The sequence below is a fragment of the Poecilia formosa genome, unplaced genomic scaffold (assembly GCF_000485575.1).
Source record: "Poecilia formosa unplaced genomic scaffold, Poecilia_formosa-5.1.2 Scaffold6, whole genome shotgun sequence".
Lineage (NCBI taxonomy): Eukaryota > Metazoa > Chordata > Actinopteri > Cyprinodontiformes > Poeciliidae > Poecilia > Poecilia formosa.
In genome coordinates this window covers 1,637,785-1,654,516 of record NW_006799945.1, presented here as the reverse complement: position 1 = coordinate 1,654,516, position 16,732 = coordinate 1,637,785, and the positions used below count along the sequence as shown (strand labels likewise).

Sequence of the window (16,732 nt, the reverse complement as noted above, 5' to 3'; positions counted from 1 at the left end):
TTTTTTCTTATCTTTTACACCAGAAAAATACCAATGTTCGGTCTGGAGGCCATTTTCCGTAACGGCGTCCCTGTTGGTCACCTCCGGCGAGCCGACTACGGCTTTTTCATAGACAAAACTCTTGGTTATGGATACATCCGCAACCCTGATGGAGGAGTGGTGAGTTTGTTGCACGTTGTATTCCCCGTTTATTATCCAGTCTTGGTTTCTGGGATTGCTCTTGCTCCCTTAGTTTCACATTATTTCTTTTATCTCTCTTGGACCAAAGCTGATTGATTAAAAGAAAAACTTAAAATATTTAATGCTTATGTAGGACAGCATTCAGTTCAACTGAACTAAATGAGAAGTGAGTAAAGCTGAATATCTCAGCAAGGTTGTAATTATTGATAAACCATGAATGTGGAAACCTTGTAGAAAGCCTTTTATCACTGTTTCATACGAGAATGTTTCTTGAAATCTAAATTGTTATCTTAAATATTTATTAACCTAAGTATTTTCCTAAATAGATCTCGCTGGATAACCATAAATCTGACCCAGCTGATAAGTAAAAAACATATTCTCTAAAGGGCTACGATGCATTTGCTACTCTTGAAATCTTTGTTTCAATGAAGCGTTGGTATTTTCTTTGCTGCAGGCGAGTGATATTTAAGGTTTCTATATAAAAACCTGGAGTTACTCAGAGTTTTCATGTAAGAGGCAGCCAGCTGTGTTAGTTTCACTGTGTAAATGACTGAGAGACAGAGTGGGAGATCAGTAGGGAGGGCTGCTGCCGAGAGGGAAATGTGAGCTGGTCAGTGAAAATTAGCTTTCTGTGTTTCAAGGGAACTGACAGCCGAGTCACAAACGGCTTAATTGCTTTCTGCGTTCAGGACTTCCAAGCTGCTGGTTTCTGTTTGTTGTGAATCCTTTGAAATCCCTCTTTCATTCCTGCTTTCCTCAAGCCCTTTACATGTTGTTTTTTTAACCAACTAAATCTTTTTATTTCCTTCACCAGGTCAGTGCCGATTTCATTAAAACCGGAGAGTTCACGCTCGAAAGGATGGGAGTGGCGTACAAGGCCAAGGCGCACCTCAAATCTCCATTCGACCCTGAAAATAAACGGGTTAAAGGAATCTACGAGTGAGCGCCAATGTGGTTAGAGAATAATATGCAATCTGCTGCTTTTCCACATTCAGTTGCCACTACAATTGTATACCTCTGCCATTGATGGTGTTTCATAAATGTGAAGCGATAAAGTGACGTTGAAGGAGATTGAGTTTAACAATATTTGCTCATTTAAATGATTTAAATGTTCAAAATCAAAGCAGGTCCACTATTCCTTGACATGTGCTCTTATACGATTATTACCATAAAATTTCCACCAGTTCAAGACTTTTTATCAAGACAAAATCTTTTTAGAACTAAATAAACTTCACTATCCTCTCAGCACGCAAACATAACTTACCCGAATAATTCGTTTTTGTTTTTTTTTTGTTTTTTTTTGCCAAACTAGCAATTCATTAGAGGATATTAGTCCAGATATTTATTACTTTAAAGACTCAGTTTTTACCTTTGAAAGTCTTACTTCCTGTAGCAGCTCACTTTGCACTGAGCTGTTGAACAGAATTAATTATCATGAACATAGATAGACGTGTCTGTGTTGTAAAGTTTTATGTGAAGCACTGAGAGTGTCCTTAACAAAAGAAGTCCTAAAAGGGCTCGGAAAAGAGATTATACGCGTGTGTGTGTGTGTGTGTGTGTGTGTGTGTGTGTGTGTGTGTGCGCGTGTGTGTGTGTGTGTGTGTGTGTTTACACAAAAAAAAAAACAGACCCCCCCGCCCCACCGAAAAGAGAATATAAAATAAAATGGCGCAAAAAAAAAGAAAAAAGCGGTTTTTATATGGCGTTTTTTTTCATATTTTTTGATCACCAACAACTAGAGATCAAGGCTTCGTCCTGAAGGGTAAAATATTCAGCCATCTAGCAAACTGACTGTGTGTGACCTCCTGCTTCTGGCTTCAAAGTTTTATAACTGTGCCTTTGGCGCTTCATGCCCACCAAATGGCTGAGGTAGAGTGATGTTTTTTATGAGGTTAACTATTTATAATGAATATTTTTTAACATTAATGCGATAGGGGTCACAATATTCCATGAAGGCTCTTTTTGCTCCATTAGGTTTTCATAAAAGTACTTAACGGCTATGAGCTCTGCTCTTTTTCTACAGGTTAAAAAAACTCCACAGAGGCAAATAAAAATAAAAAGTAGTGCACTTTAAAAAAAAAAAAAACTTTTTCAAACATTGTTAAACCTCAGCTCTCCTAAAATCAAAGTTTTACTGTATCTTAAGTTGCAACTTTTTACTGGTAAGTCTGAGAACTGGACTTAGCATCCTGCATCTATATAGTCTACGTCAAATTACAAACAGATGAGCAAAGTAGAAATTTACATAAGAAAATGGCTGCGATATGGAAGCTTTCAGTTTTTGATATTACTCTGATCCTTTGAAATGGATGTGAAAGGGCAGAAGAGAGAATATTTCAAGGTTTTAATCTATTTCTGTTATGTTTCAATGTTCCAAGACAGAAACGAAAACAGCCATAACCCTTCAGGAATGTGCATCAGAGTTTTTAAGGTTAAAAGAATGGAGGCTGCTGCTCTGTGAGTGGCGTCGGCTTAGTTTGTTAAACTAATTGCTACAATTTAGACGTTAATTCAATTTCAAAGAATAAGAGAATTGGAGACTAACTAACATTCACGGCTGCAGAATGCCGAGTTTTAACCGTGTTTGAAGCATCTCTGGTTGAGGATTCGGGGTCATTAAATTGTAGGGCTGAAGTTTCAGGCTAGCATAATAAAAACACAGCTTCAGTGACACTGACATTTTGATTACCTCATAATTAAGATTATTTTTGCCAGACAAGAATCTTCAGGAAGTGGCAAATAGCCGCATCGTCGATATAAAGTTACTGAGTATGGAGTAAAAGTTGTAGTAGTAATGCTACTTTCTTACATGCTCTTCGTGCTCTTTATGTAATAAATTCTTTACTCTGTAACTGAGCCTTTAAAACATAAGGTGCCCTTTAGTCACTGGAAGGGTTTATAAGTTGCTTAGCATCACTCTAGTATATCTCTCTGATGCTTGCTGCTGCACATCAAGTACAAAATGTTTACTAATTAATCGTTATTTAAAGTCAGCGCTGACTTTAAATAACAAATGAGTCATGCAAAGAGAAACAGTCAAAGTAAATTATTGATGTCAATCTAGACTTGTTACTTGTGTTGAAGAGAATTTCTTTATTAATAAAATGTGATTTTACCTAAAGCACTTTGTGCATTTTTCTTTTCAAAACCAAAACCTCCATAGGAACAATCAAATACGGCAAAGACTGGAAGGTAATCCAACATTTTACTGTAACATACAATATTTATTTATTTAACTATATGACAAATGCAACGCTTTAGTTGTAATTTAACAGAATCGTGAGAAATGGAACAAACTTTTTCTGTTAATTTTTGGATAGCTTTTATGTTTTGTTTTTGTTTTTACATTGACAGACCTCTGATGTCAAATATCTCACTGTCATTTTTCATTAGATGTAACACATGAACAACACTGCGATTAGCTTAATTAGTATGCACTAATAATAAACACAGCTGGTGGGTGTCTGCACAGGCATATAATTACAGTAAGCAGTGGATGCTATTTATCAGCTAATGTAGAGATAAAACTCGATTCAAACTAAGTCACATTTAATAATCCTCTTTAATCTCCTGTTGGTCCGCTGGTCGCTCCCTGTCCTCAAACTACTCCAGATGTTTCTGCTCAGACTGGAGCGGCGCCGGCTCAGCTGTACGACTCTGCACCTCCTTCACAGGGGTAGCGATGTTTTGGCAGGATGGAGGTGACTTCTGGCAGGGGCTGTTTTTCCCATTCACCCTGGGAGAAAAATTAATAATAGTTTTATTCAAAGGCATTTTCTTCTGTTTCTTTTCAACAAATGTCCAGATACTCCATATGTCTTCATTGGTCTTTTGTTCGGCTTCTTTATATAATACAAACAACTCTGCAGTCTTGATCACATTTAAGCACAAACATTTATAGTAAACATAATTTGCCAAGGACAATAAATGTGTAAATGTCTTCAAAAGAACAATGCAATTCAGGAAATGCAAATTAGGCAAAACCAGTTAGCGTAAAACTGCCTCTATTGTTACGTCACTGTTAGTAAAACTAGATTTTCTTTTTCAGGTTATTTAAATCAAGCACTTATTCATTCATACGTTTGAGACATTTTACTCGAGTCGCTTTTAATTTGACAACGGTTATCTTTGTCTCAATTTAAAGTTTGCTTGATGATCTGAAACGTTTTAAGTGAAGGATTCATGCCACCATGCTGAGGCAGCCCGTTGCTGTGTGCAACGCTTTGAGGCTGCTCTGAGGCCGAGCCCTTCGGCCTCCGGTTGTTTGTTAGAATAACTCTAGCCTGTACTTGCTGCATCAACTTACAAAGTTTTGCAAGCAAAAACAAACATATTGTAAAAGAAATCACTGAGGAACAATGAGAATGACTGCAAGTATAAACGCTGACTCATTTAGGGGTTTTTTTTTCTTACACATTTTTATCTTGAGCTCTTTTGCGTTCCATTCGTTCAACAATTTATAGAGACACGTCAGTGTGAGAAAAGACCACACGCTGGGCTTGACATTAAAGGACTTTTAAAATGATAAGGTCCTGCTTTTGTAGATTTTCCATGAGGCCTGGTGTTTTAGTTATATTTTCCCTGACAATATTCCCTTCCGTAACATTTCTCTTCTAACCACATACTTTGATAAAGCTGCCTTCGCTCCATGTCACTGAGCTGCAGAGTGACATTAAGAAAATAATTTAAATAAATTGGTTTTAAATTTGACTCCTGTTTTTACAAGCCAGAATTCCTAAATCTAGTATTCTGACGAAAGAGCATTTCTGTCCAGAAATCTTGATTAAGGTCGTCGTACCATTTGCAATCAATTTACTCACTCTCATCCACACATCTCGGATGTTTGTGTGGGTTTATTTCTGACTGAGTCTGACTCTTCTGCAGAAATGATATCCACATTGATTTGGTTAAATTGGTAGCTCACCAGTCCATTGTAGCTTGTAAATATATGTGTATTTGATGAATGAGGGACTCACAGGAAAGAGGCGTGCAGTGGACTGATTGCAGTGCATGGAGATGGGAGCCGTGTTATAAAGAGAGTCCAGCACTTCTCCGGCAAAATCGTCCCAGTGCAGCTGAGCGTACTGATCTGTCACACCAACATCGCCACACACACACTGGTCATTTCCATGGAACCTTGATGGGAAGAGTGAGGAGAAATCGGGGAAGAAAGTCCACAAAAGAAGGAGACGAGGTATTTTAAAACGCTTATCTTTCCTTTTAGAGGATAGCAGTTTGTCGGGTTTGAAGGGGGATAAAATCCCCATTTGTTTCTCTAATTCTTCACAGATCTCGGGGACATTTTGTGCTATCCTGGTTTAATTTTCCTTCCATTTAGGCAGGGTTGAATGAAAATAGCTCAGATTAGCTATCAAACCAACAAAGTTCATGTTTTGTCCAATCTTAACAAGAACTACTGCAAAATTTCATACTTAATATTTTTTTTTGCCCTTGCTTTTGATTGTGTGTTTTGTGTGTGTGATGCATTTTAATTTTTTTTTTTTTTACAGATTCAAACAATGGAAAAATGCACCTAATGACCTTTTAAAGGTATAAAATTCAAAAATAGAATTAATATTTAATATGTTTGTAGAAGGAGAGAATAATTGTAAAATATTGACTTAAAGTGGAAAAAATATTTTACAGTAGATTTTAGAAAGCTGAAATTGTTTGAACCCCGGCTCTCCTCGTTTTCATTGTTCCTGCTAATCATTGACCCGTTTCAGTGTTTTTAATATTAATAATTAAGCACTCCTTGAAATGTATTTTGTCAAAATTATTGTAGTATTTTTATGTTTCTCATTAAAAACAGTAGAGCTGTGTAAATAGTCTGAGCTTCATATGTATGAGAAAAATATTCATTGGAATGCATTTTGTATAAAAATATATTAGTTTTGTTTTTCCTCTGAAAATAAAAGAGGAGTTTGCTAAACATACCAGCATTATAAAAAAAACAAATATATAATTCCTGATTGATTTGAATATTTCTGACTGAAATTGGCATAAAAGACACAAGTTTAAGAAATTCGTAATGATTTGAAGAGTCTTTCTGCAGTACCTGTTAATGAAGCTAAAATATTTCTGCAGGTACCCTGGGTCAACGTGGCTCTTGCAGAGCTCCAGTTGAGTCCGAGGGTAGTAATGAATATAATTGACGCACATTTCCTCCATGATGCCAAAACCTCCCTGTGGAGAAAAGAGCAGAACAAAATAATGAGTGTGAGGGACATCAGAGGGGGAACTAAGGGACACAGTGTTAAAACAAGCTTTCGTTTAAAGACTGAAACTTCTCACCACTGTAGGCTTGCTCCTGTCCTCTGTGTTGTAAGTACACTTTGTAATAAGGACGTCGCCCTGCAGGACAGAACAATAATTACAGCAGCCAGTTTGGCATCAAAAAGAAATGTGTTTTGTGTATCAGAGCTTTTTGGTCAATCTTCTGGGAATTTCCCCATCACATCTCAGATTTTACAGCCTCCTTCTATTTACATTCAATTAAATGCTTCACACAGTGGTAAGATTATCTAATTATACACTGATGTGCAAGCAAACGGGAAGGAAATATGAATAAACTTGAACCAGCTGAGTTGTAAATTGCTATTCTTAAGAATGAAATAAAAAAAAGAAAGCAGTTGAAATAGATAGATTGTTTTTCACATGTGAAATATATACACACATTTTTTTATTCAAAAATCCACAAAATGTTATACTTACTGGCAAAATATTTATCATTTTCTTCAGAACTCGGATTGTCTACATGTAAGAAGAGAGCAAATTAAGCCGAACAAAAGGATTCATGAGTCAAAAATCAATTGTGCTTCACATTAAAAATCAGTTTGGGTATGATTGACAATTAATTAAAACAGGATGTGTTTATTGTTCTTCAGAGTTAACCATACAATTCAGTTAACCATATTTTTGCATCATTCTGTACAAACACTTTAATTACAGAGAGGAGGAATGGCAGCCGTTTCCCTCCCCAGGACTTTTTATGCTGACAAATTTTAGAAAATGTGTTAGCTTGGCGGAGAACGTTGTTACAAAGGCCCTCATATGTCTAACGAGGCCTCAGGTTCTGAATTAACGCCACTCAACATACATTTAGATGGGTTTCACATTAGATCATATTGAGATTTTATCACATAACAGGTGACGAGCATATGTAGCATGCAAAAAGCATGCGTCTGGGCTGTAACTCAACATATTAATGCCTCTGTTTCTCACTTTAGAGCTGACAGATAAGGTTGTTGCAGCTTCAAAATTATAGTGTGTTATGAGTCCTTAAACCATGACATGAGTTATTTTGTCATCCATACCGGAAGTGGGTGGCTGTTGTGACTGTAGCTCCCCCTTTTGGTGGATGAGGAAATGGAAAACAAGCCACACTAAACCCACCACAAAAAGTCAAAATGTGGAAATGCTAGCTAACACTCTAGTAGGACAGAAATTAAAAAAAAAAAAGTGCCACCTGTGTCTTATTGGTATTTCTGTTTATAATCAAGATGTCATTAGCCTTGTAGCACAGCTAGATGCGGCAGGAAGTTTGGCAGCATTTTCAAACTACCTCAAGCTGTTGGCTGATAAATTAGTGGCTCTGTTCAAGAAAAGAAGCATTTTATTATTATTGTTATTCTGAATCAGAGATTTTAAAATAGCAGCTGTCTCCTCTAAAGCAGATTTTTGCACACAGTCACATTAGCACTCTAGCACAGCCAGCTGCTGCAGGAAGTTAGCACAGTAGCAGTTTGTAACTTCCACGAATAACTGCTTAAAAAGGCTTTTCAGTGCTGGTATAGTAAAATATATATTGTGTTAATATTATTTCTTAAATTACGTTATATTGTTTTTTTTTTATTAAACAAGCCATCATAACAAGAGTTTATTAGAAAATGAGTAATAGACTGCACTCTGTTTTGTTTCAGTTTCTTGGAAGGTAAAGTGGTTAAATGACGACATGATGAATAAATCTTTAAGCTTTTCTTATTTGTTAGAATAATAATGGAGAAAAGCTGTGATGTGGCACCTAGTTTGCCCACATAACACTTGCTGTTTGGAACATGGACACTTCTTTCTTCTTAACTTCTGATAAACTTTTTACTGTTTATTTGTAAATTAAGGATGATCATATTTATGAAACAATATAAAAAGTTTTCTCATAGGGAAAAAGAGTTTTGGTTTTCCTCTTGAAAGTTTTTAAACAGTATTTCTGAAATCATTTAAAGTATGATTTTTTTTAAATTAATTTTCCAATCTTTTTGTTTTAGAAAAAAAAATTGCGAAGGTGCATCATTTTAGCATTGACATGGTTAGAGATGTCCTTTCTTTCACCTGGTACTCTGTACTGAAGTGTTGGTCTTCCTGTACCACGTCCAGCTCTTTCCCTCCCCTCACCAAAACTGTTCTGACCCCACGGCCAGCCAGGTGGGTGTGCAGCTGGGAGGCAAACACATAGATACCTCCCGGAGGCAAAGCCTAGAGAGACAACCGGCAGACAAATAAAAAGAGTTTTTAGATTACCGATAAATCTCAAAGCTGAGTTTCTCAGCTTTTGAACCACTAAGCGATGAAGCTTTTATGTACGTACAGTCCGGGTGCACTTAGATGTGCAATACCCAGTGAGATAGAAGGTATGCTGCTTTGGAGGGATCGCCATGACAGGAGTGTAAACGAGGCCCAGCTCCATGATCCCTGCATCGTACCGCCTCAGGTTGTGAGTGTAATGCAGTCGTATCCCAGATGAATCATGCCTGCCTGCATTAAAAATACAGACTCATTAATGTTTCATGTATTCTGTGATACTTGAAAAATATTCCACAGGTAGAATATTTGTGCACCTTCCCAGTCTTTGAAAAATGTAAAAATGAAGATGTTTTTTTTTTTCCTTTTTGTTTTCTGTAGCAGCCTTTTGCTATTTAAGTTGTCAGTGATCATTGACTGAAAGTGTCAAATAGACACTTTGTCTGGTCTTCTATGTGTTTGGAAGCACTTATAGCTTGGACATGACAAGGAAATGCTAATTGCTAATTGTTGTTTTTAAACAAAAATGAGAAAAGTAAAAAAAAAAAAAGTCTGATCTTATAGTAAGTTAACATTTTTTAACTTGCTGCAAATTTTGCAAGTCATGAATTTTAATTGAGATGCACCGGAATTGCCTGTTCCACTTGACCAGCCCTGACAAGGTGGCCAGAAAGTCAGTTTGTGATGGAAGAAGATTCAAAGTTAAGTATTTTCAGCAGCAGAGCAAGATGTTTTGAATTAATGAAAGCACAGAGAAGCTGTGTACACATCTCATATGTCTTCTCATGATTCTGAATGATAAACCAGAACCTAACAGAAAACAGATTCTCATTGGCGCACCTACAACCTGTAATATTACATTTAGCCACACCTCTTCTGATTAAAACCGCTAGACTTTTCATAAAAGCAGAAACACGTTTTAAATTATTCATATCAAGGAACATGAGAATATTAATGTGAAATACACAGATACTTCACATCCAGATACATATTTGCAAAAGTCAAATCAGCTGATCTATTTTTTCTTAGAAGAATATGTCTGCCATTGGCAGTACATCCAGTTCAGTTAAGTATTCATGTGTGTACCAGATATAAGGAGAGGGTTGTGGTAATGGACTTCCAGGCGAAGAAACCTTGAGGAACCAGGTCCACCTATTGCCAGGCCTGCATCGGGAGGATAGTAAAAAGCCTGCAAGCACGGGAACACATGAAATATAAGATTCATGAGAAAAACCACAGCAGGAGTTTGCGTAGTGCAGTGGCTAATTGGACGACTTACAATTTACAGTTCATTTACCAACTGTGTTAGAATTACACTCATGTTTTATAGTAATCAGGATTTTCCCTTAAAAATAAAATACTTTTTAAATGTTTTACATGAATAAATTAGTCTCTAGTATCCGAAAGGTAACAGAAATATTAGAATTTGCTTCCCTGCAAAGAAAAGTTGCACATCAGATAACTTTACTTGTGTTTTTGAACCTATTAAACAATTTGAAATCCTATGCTGGCGTGTAAAGTGTATTTTTCTAAAAAAAAAAAACATTTTAAACTTGCTCCTCCACTGTTTCAAAAGGACAGTTCTCCATAATTTATTTCTCCCTCTTTTTTTTCAGCTGCTTTACAAGGCTTCAATACCCTCTTCTTTCAGTGCACTGCCTAGGAGGATAAAACAACACTATAAGAAGGTGATGAAAGAGGCCTGAATATTTCCAACCTAATCTTGTCTTCACAGCTCACAGAAGGCATCCTGCTTGTTTTTGTTTAGCTGGCAGATAATCCAATCGGAGAGGGGCCAGGCTTGCTTGCGATACAGTGGGAAGCGGTACAGAGAAATATGGTGACAGCCTCGCTGTTCCCTGTCCTCTTTGCTTTATGTGGAGAGCGGGCTGCTTTACTTACTCAGCCGCTGCTTTGTCACCCTATGGCCTTGTACTCTACTTCTGTGGAGTCGAAAGTTTGTCATTTGGACAAAATCTGCAGTTAATCCCAATTTTTTTCCCCCCCACACTGTAGATTATCAGTTTTAAGGCCAATATTTAACCTGAGCAACATGTTTCCTCAGACAGGAAGTCATATTAATATTTTGGAGTTTCAATCTTATAGAGACTCTGTGGAGGAAGCTGAAAATTAGGGTGACGCCAAGGAGGCCTTCAAACCTGAAAGACTCAGCGCTCATCACCAAAACTAAATAATTAAAATTCATGGATTATTGAGAAGGTTGTAAATAAACATTTTGTTTGTTTATTCAAGTTGTACAAGACAAAGTTTACTCTGGCCAGGACGTCTTATCTGTCAGAAGAAACTCAGGAATTATCTCCATATTTTTTCACCACAGCCATTGTAATTACCGACTAATCCCACAATAGATATCAACAGAACATGCGAGATAAAAACTATTGGGGCACAGAAAAAAGAATGGCATTATTCTTCCCAGCTGATTATTCAAATGTAACATGCGGTTCTGCAAGTTCTAGTCTTCTATTTTTGCAGTAAAGGTAATAAAAACAAAAAAAGTAATTTTGTGCCAGTGGCACAAAAAAACCGTTTCAAAACTAGTTGAAAAAACATGAATCTAATTTTAAGGACCCATTATATATATATATATATTTTTTTTTATTATTATTTTTTGTATCGCCTCTAAAACGTCTCATTTAGATGCGTTCATGAAGGGTTTTCATTTGCTGTTTTTTTGTGGGTGTATTTTTCTCTTTTCATGTATGCAAGTTTATAAATATTTGTGTGCTTCCCACATACAGACTGTCTCTTAATAGAAGTGATGTGTGTGGGAACATCTTTACAGAATATTAAAGCCTGCAGCTCCAAGCTTTAATATTACTCGCGTGGGAGCTTTTGTTTGTCTCTTAAAATAGGTGCAAGGTCTGGACTTAGCCAAGTTCGTCCCAGTGCTCCGTTTCAATTAGATGTTCTGTATTTACATTAAACCAGGGGTCTATTTACAGTTATACTGCTCTATATATTTGGTGTTTGCATATTTAAATCATTTTTTATTAACTGATGACATTTAACCCAATTGTCACATCCTTTAATTGACATTTGAGTGTCCTGGCTTGTCTTGGATTATTTGTCATGGATGTTATTGTGGAAAGGTCCCATTCACATTATGGAAATGACTTGCCATCATACCTCGGCCCCCATTGCCCACGCAGCCAGCACATGGCGGCAGAGGTTGAGCTTTTTGGGTTTCATCTTGTCGTCACAGGAGCCGCTGTACTGTGGTACCTCCCGCAGATCTTGTGCACACTCAAACACTTCGATGTGATGCACGATGGCTTCGTTACCTGGAGTTATCACAGACTCATACTGGAGGAAATAGTAAAAAAGCAAACAGTTTTTTAAATATTTATTCATTCAAGTATTGATAAAAAAAAAAAAAGACCAAATGCGAAGTATTTATTATTTTAAATATCCTTATACCATGACAATGTGGTTCTTGGGCATGTCATCAGGCAACTTCTGGATGAAGCACCAGTAGGTAGTTTCTTGGTTTGGTATGATGACATTTGGAGCAAGAACATCCATTGTCTTCACCTCTGGAGGCAGAGTGGGAGACGGCATGTCAGGGCGAAGCATCAACACTCTCTGCACCCCCATGTGGATTCTGGACAGGTTCAGATCTCCAAGAGAGGCAAGTGGTTGATCCAACAAGCCATAGATGACGTGCACGGTTCCTTCCTGATAAGTCAGAGGAGAAAGGTTTTAAACAACTACAAAGTTAAATATGGGAGGCTGATGCACACAGACACACACACAGGAAATAAAAGAACAACTCAATAATATCTTTTCTTACCTCTATGACGTAGTCTCTGGGATCACAGGTACTAAAAGGTCTTTTGAAGAGCAAGTAAAATCCATCAGCTTTCTGTTTAGCTTCAATCAGCTCGTAGTCTTGTTGGCTATCCAGTGACACACGGCCTTTGCTGTCACTCCATGCGTCCTGTAGGAGATAATGAGGTGAAACAGGACTCAAATAGTGCAAATCCTGCCACTGGAGAAACATGGCAGTGGCAGCATTATGCTGCTTAATGCTGTTCTTCAGCAGGAAGAGGGAAACTGTCCAGAGTTATTGGGAAGATGTATGAAGCTAAATACAGGGCAATACTGGAAGAAAATCTTAGATTTTTTTGTAAAACAACATTCAAAACCAGGCATAGTTTTTCAATAACCTCTTTAGTTAAACATTACTTCACATTGGCCATTTGAAATGTCAATAAAATATGTTGAAGATTGCAGCTGTAACATGAAAAAATGTGAAAGAAAATATTAGGGCTGGAATACTTTCTTAAAGTACTGTAAATCCTCCGCCATCGCAAATGAACTGATGAACAGATGAGCTAGTTTGTTGGTAAGTTTGAAAAAAAAAAAAAAAAACATTGTGAAGTGAAAAAGAAATTATTATAATCACTGTGACAATTAAGACAGCTACATGTTTTTGTTTGATATTTCAAGAAAGGGCAAAAGTAAGTAATAGTAGGTTATTAAGACACAGATACAAGTTCTCTAATCCCAATAAATAAAAAAGGAACTCAAAATTGGTTACTGGGTAATAACTGTGACAAATGTGCAGCAGTTGTAGTCAGTTGTTTGATGGAGAATTATGATATAATCCATAAAAAAAGAGCTAGTTCGAAAAAGAGTGGCATTTGGTGTTGTGAAACCTTCCCCAACCTGGCAAACAAGATGTTCTTCTCTGCCAGAAGGCTTTGTAGCCTCGTCTGAGTTTCTCACATTCCTACCTGTCCAAAATAACACCTAAAATCTCTCATTTTCATCTCCTCACTGTTACTGTTATGTAACTGTCCCACACGAACTCTGTGGATTTTGAAGACATCAGTTTAGAAAGTGTGCATTTTGTACAAATCTAATAAAGCATGTGGGCCATAGTACACCTTGTCCAGTGTGAGTTAGAAGTTTGCAGAGAAAAAAGTGAGCTATATTGGGCGGCTGGGCTCGATATATCTCCTTAAGACATTACTCACTGTAGGATTCCATTGATGGTATCATGTCAAAATCATTTACTGTTGCTGCTGTCTTTGTTCTTCCATCCATCCATTATCTGTACACCCTTGTCCCTTAGTGGGGTCAGGAGGTGCCTATCTCTAGCTAATGTTCCAGACAAGAGGCAGGGTACACCCTGGACAGGTTGCCAGTCTGTCACAGGGCAACACAAAGACAGACAGGACAAACAACCATACACACACACCTAGGGAGAATTTAGAGAGACCAATTAACCTGACAATCATGTTTTTGGACTGAGGGAGGAAACCAGAGTACCTGGAGAGAACCCACACATGCACAGGGAGAACATGCAAACTCCATGCAGAAAGACCACAGGCCAGGAATTGAACCCAGAACCTTCTTGCTGCAAGGCAACACTGCGCCACTGTGCAGCCCCATGTCTTTGTTTTTATATGTGACAAATATAATTTTTTTTTCTCATTAATCAGATGTCTGCACTGATTTTTTTTTTCCTTTGCTTTGTTGATGTTTCCTTGCAGACACTGATTAGGTAGTGAGAGACCTAATCAGAAACGAAATAATACCAACAAATTTCCTGTTGAAATTTCATTCAGATTTCTTAAAAACTGTGTGAGGCGTAATGAAAAAAAAAACAGCATTTCGCACATCTTAATTAACATGTGATTTGGCTTTGATATGCAAATATCTGCTAATGATTCCCAGTAGAGCTGCAGCTATTAGTGCAGTTTGACTGATTTCCAATTAGGAAGGCTCGATAACATCTTTAGCGACTCTGTGATCATGCAGCAAAACTCTTCTGCAGGCTGCTTGTACAAAAATGCCTATCCCACACCCCTACAACCATGGAGAGACAAGAAAATGTAGGAAATCCCTTCTCCTTAAGATTCTTTATGAAATCCCTGCAAAAAAAAAAATTAATTCAAAACATAGACCAGCATCAATTTTGCTTACCCCAAAGTAGCTCCTTGTTCCATTGTCCCACAGCACCACCAGGTCTGCGTTGGTGAGTTCACCGCGGTCCGACATCCCCAGGACCACCCCATGTCTGAGCTCTGCAACCCTCAGCTGTATGTAGACCTCCTGGGTGGCGTAGCTGATGTTCCAGGCCAGCTGCAGGTTTCCAAGTGGGTCCAGAGGCATCCGGAAAGGCATGGGGAGAGGTGGCAGAGAACTGGAAGGGCTCGGCTTTAGGCTGGACACGTCGACGGCGTTGGAGGGCGCCTGATACGAAGCCACTAGGATGACCATCAGGGCAGCCAGGCCAGTGAAATACATGATGGTGAAGTCCTGAAGGCGGACGTCTTTGCTGAAGATCCTCATGCTGGCGGACAGATCCTTTCAAGCTGCTTTTCTTTTCCTTACTTCTCTTGCCGAAGTTGAACTGAAGTTTAGGCCGAACAACAAACTGCGAGGGAACTTTTTCTCCAGTCTTGCTATAAAAATGATGTAATCCTCCAGACTAATACGCTCGCATTTGTCTTGTTTGATTTCAGGGTTCGTGTGACATAACAGACCCGCTTTCTTTCTGTGTTCTGCCCTCTCCGTCTGTAATGTTAGACAAAGTTTGACCTTCTGTGAAGCATCTGCACTTCTTCTTTTCTATTTATCTGGTGAGATCCTCTGTTGGTGTCCTCTTTCCTCTGAACAACCGCTAGGTCTCTTCCGACCTCATCCACCTCTTTGCTTTTTAAAAGACTCCTCCCTTGTAAGTTGCCTGTTTTTATCCAGCCTAATGGTATTACATTTATTGAGGAAAATTGAATTGTGTTCTTTAAGCCCTGGGGATCGGTCATGATTCTGCACGTCTGCCAGACCCTAATTGATCCAAATCCAGCCATGGGCATTATCAATGACCATCAAATTGGACTAACTTAAGTTTATTGTTCTTTCTGTTCTCCTTTGGTAAGCAAATGACCAAAATGATTTTTTTTTCTACATGTAAATGTTTTCTATACATTCTACCAACACTAGAGGCTGCGCCTCCCTCCCACCCCATTGATTCAAACAACATTTCGGGGGCAGTGGGAGCTTGGGCGATGTGTAAACAAGGCATTAAGGCATTACGTCCTCCTTAACCTATACCTGAGGCTACAGAAGACCTAATCTAACTGTCAATACAGGTTTTCAAAAGGAGAAGCGATGTGATCTACTAGGCTAGTAAAGTCACTGTGAGAGGGGTGTTTAGTGAAAAAGGTTTGCTACAGTAGAAAAATACATCATGAATTAAAATAAGGATTGATTTATTTACTTGTTTTCATGATTTGTTTTTCCATAATGTGTGATCTTCAGCAGAAAAATATTTATTTATCACTTATAATAGCAGAAACATTATCTTATTGTGATTTTATTTATTCATTACCTTTTGAACATTACCTTAAAAACATGTAAGGATTCATAAATATTAGACATATATTTTGATGAAAAAATGCAGTATGATTTTTTTTTTTTTTTTTTAGAAACTGGATCTGTAAATCCTTGCAGATCTGAAGCATAACTGGGATCTGACTCTGTCATGTTCGACTTTGTTGGAGAAAATCATTGCGGTTTCCAATTTTTTGGTATTAATGGATTTATATTTTGCTGATATGCAAATGATTTTTTTCAGCAACAACAATAGAATATGGGGTAATTATTTCTTCAAAAAAAAAGAAGAAAGTTTTATTATATGGTTGGTGTCCAAAGCAAAAAAGTCACTAGATGTTTTCAATCCAATCCCACTTACTATTACTTTTAAATGGAAGGAAGAAGTTAATATCGCCAGTAAATAATGAATGTTTTTGATGTGCCCAATGTTTTCCAAGTTAAGATGCGTCAGTGACAATCTTGAACTAAAACTCTTGAAAATTGTCAGTCAAATTTGCCATATTTACAACAATCTCAAATTACATTTGGATGTGACACAAGATCAAAACTTCGGACACCATTAGGTGATGATTTTATTAAACAGAATCCTTTTTGTTCCCAAACGTGTTAAGTATGGACTCACCCTGCAGCAATAGCATAAGTGTTTACCTCAAAACCATTTTTACCACAT

The 16,732-nt window shown here is 37.6% G+C and overlaps 2 protein-coding genes across 5 annotated transcripts in view; one reads left to right on the top strand and one right to left on the bottom strand.

Annotated features, from left to right (window-relative positions):
• The window catches only part of sardh (sarcosine dehydrogenase), a 25,431-nt gene extending 24,062 nt beyond the window's left edge, over positions 1-1,369 (top strand). For both annotated transcript variants that reach the window (XM_007566440.2, XM_007566431.2), the window contains exons 21-22: positions 24-159; positions 995-1,369. In XM_007566440.2, coding sequence (XP_007566502.1) covers positions 24-159; positions 995-1,123 — 265 coding nt within the window. In that variant the 3' untranslated portion in view covers positions 1,124-1,369. The remainder of the gene's footprint in view (positions 1-23; positions 160-994) is intronic.
• A 511-nt stretch (positions 1,370-1,880) lies between these two features.
• Positions 1,881-15,988, bottom strand: dbh (dopamine beta-hydroxylase (dopamine beta-monooxygenase)). Of its 3 annotated transcripts, none has more exons than XM_016679000.1 (12): positions 14,650-15,988; positions 12,509-12,655; positions 12,136-12,393; positions 11,845-12,021; positions 9,784-9,886; positions 8,765-8,931; positions 8,509-8,652; positions 6,895-6,933; positions 6,475-6,534; positions 6,272-6,366; positions 5,157-5,316; positions 1,881-3,916 (listed from the first exon to the last, which is right to left on the bottom strand). In XM_016679000.1, exons 1-12 carry the CDS (start codon positions 15,016-15,018, stop codon positions 3,824-3,826), a joined length of 1,812 nt encoding a protein of 603 aa, XP_016534486.1. In that variant the 5' UTR covers positions 15,019-15,988; the 3' UTR covers positions 1,881-3,823. The 3 variants fall into 3 exon arrangements, with proteins under 3 accessions (XP_016534486.1, XP_007566483.1, XP_016534488.1); XM_007566421.2 differs by having other exon boundaries at positions 6,239-6,366; positions 14,650-15,987; XM_016679002.1 differs by lacking the exon at positions 6,895-6,933 and having other exon boundaries at positions 6,239-6,366.
• Positions 15,989-16,732: the final 744 nt, after the last annotated feature.

Excerpts from the sequence above, each read along its gene's own strand:
- dbh (XM_007566421.2), bottom strand. The coding sequence starts at position 15,018 with ATGAGGATCTTCAGCAAAGACGTCCGCCTTCAGGACTTCACCATCATG. Across the intron at positions 8,653-8,764 it reads CATCTAAGTGCACCCGGACT|GCTTTGCCTCCGGGAGGTAT; the intron begins GTACGTACATAA and ends TTGTCTCTCTAG. Across the intron at positions 5,317-6,238 it reads TATTTTAGCTTCATTAACAG|GTTCCATGGAAATGACCAGT; the intron begins GTACTGCAGAAA and ends CTTCCCATCAAG.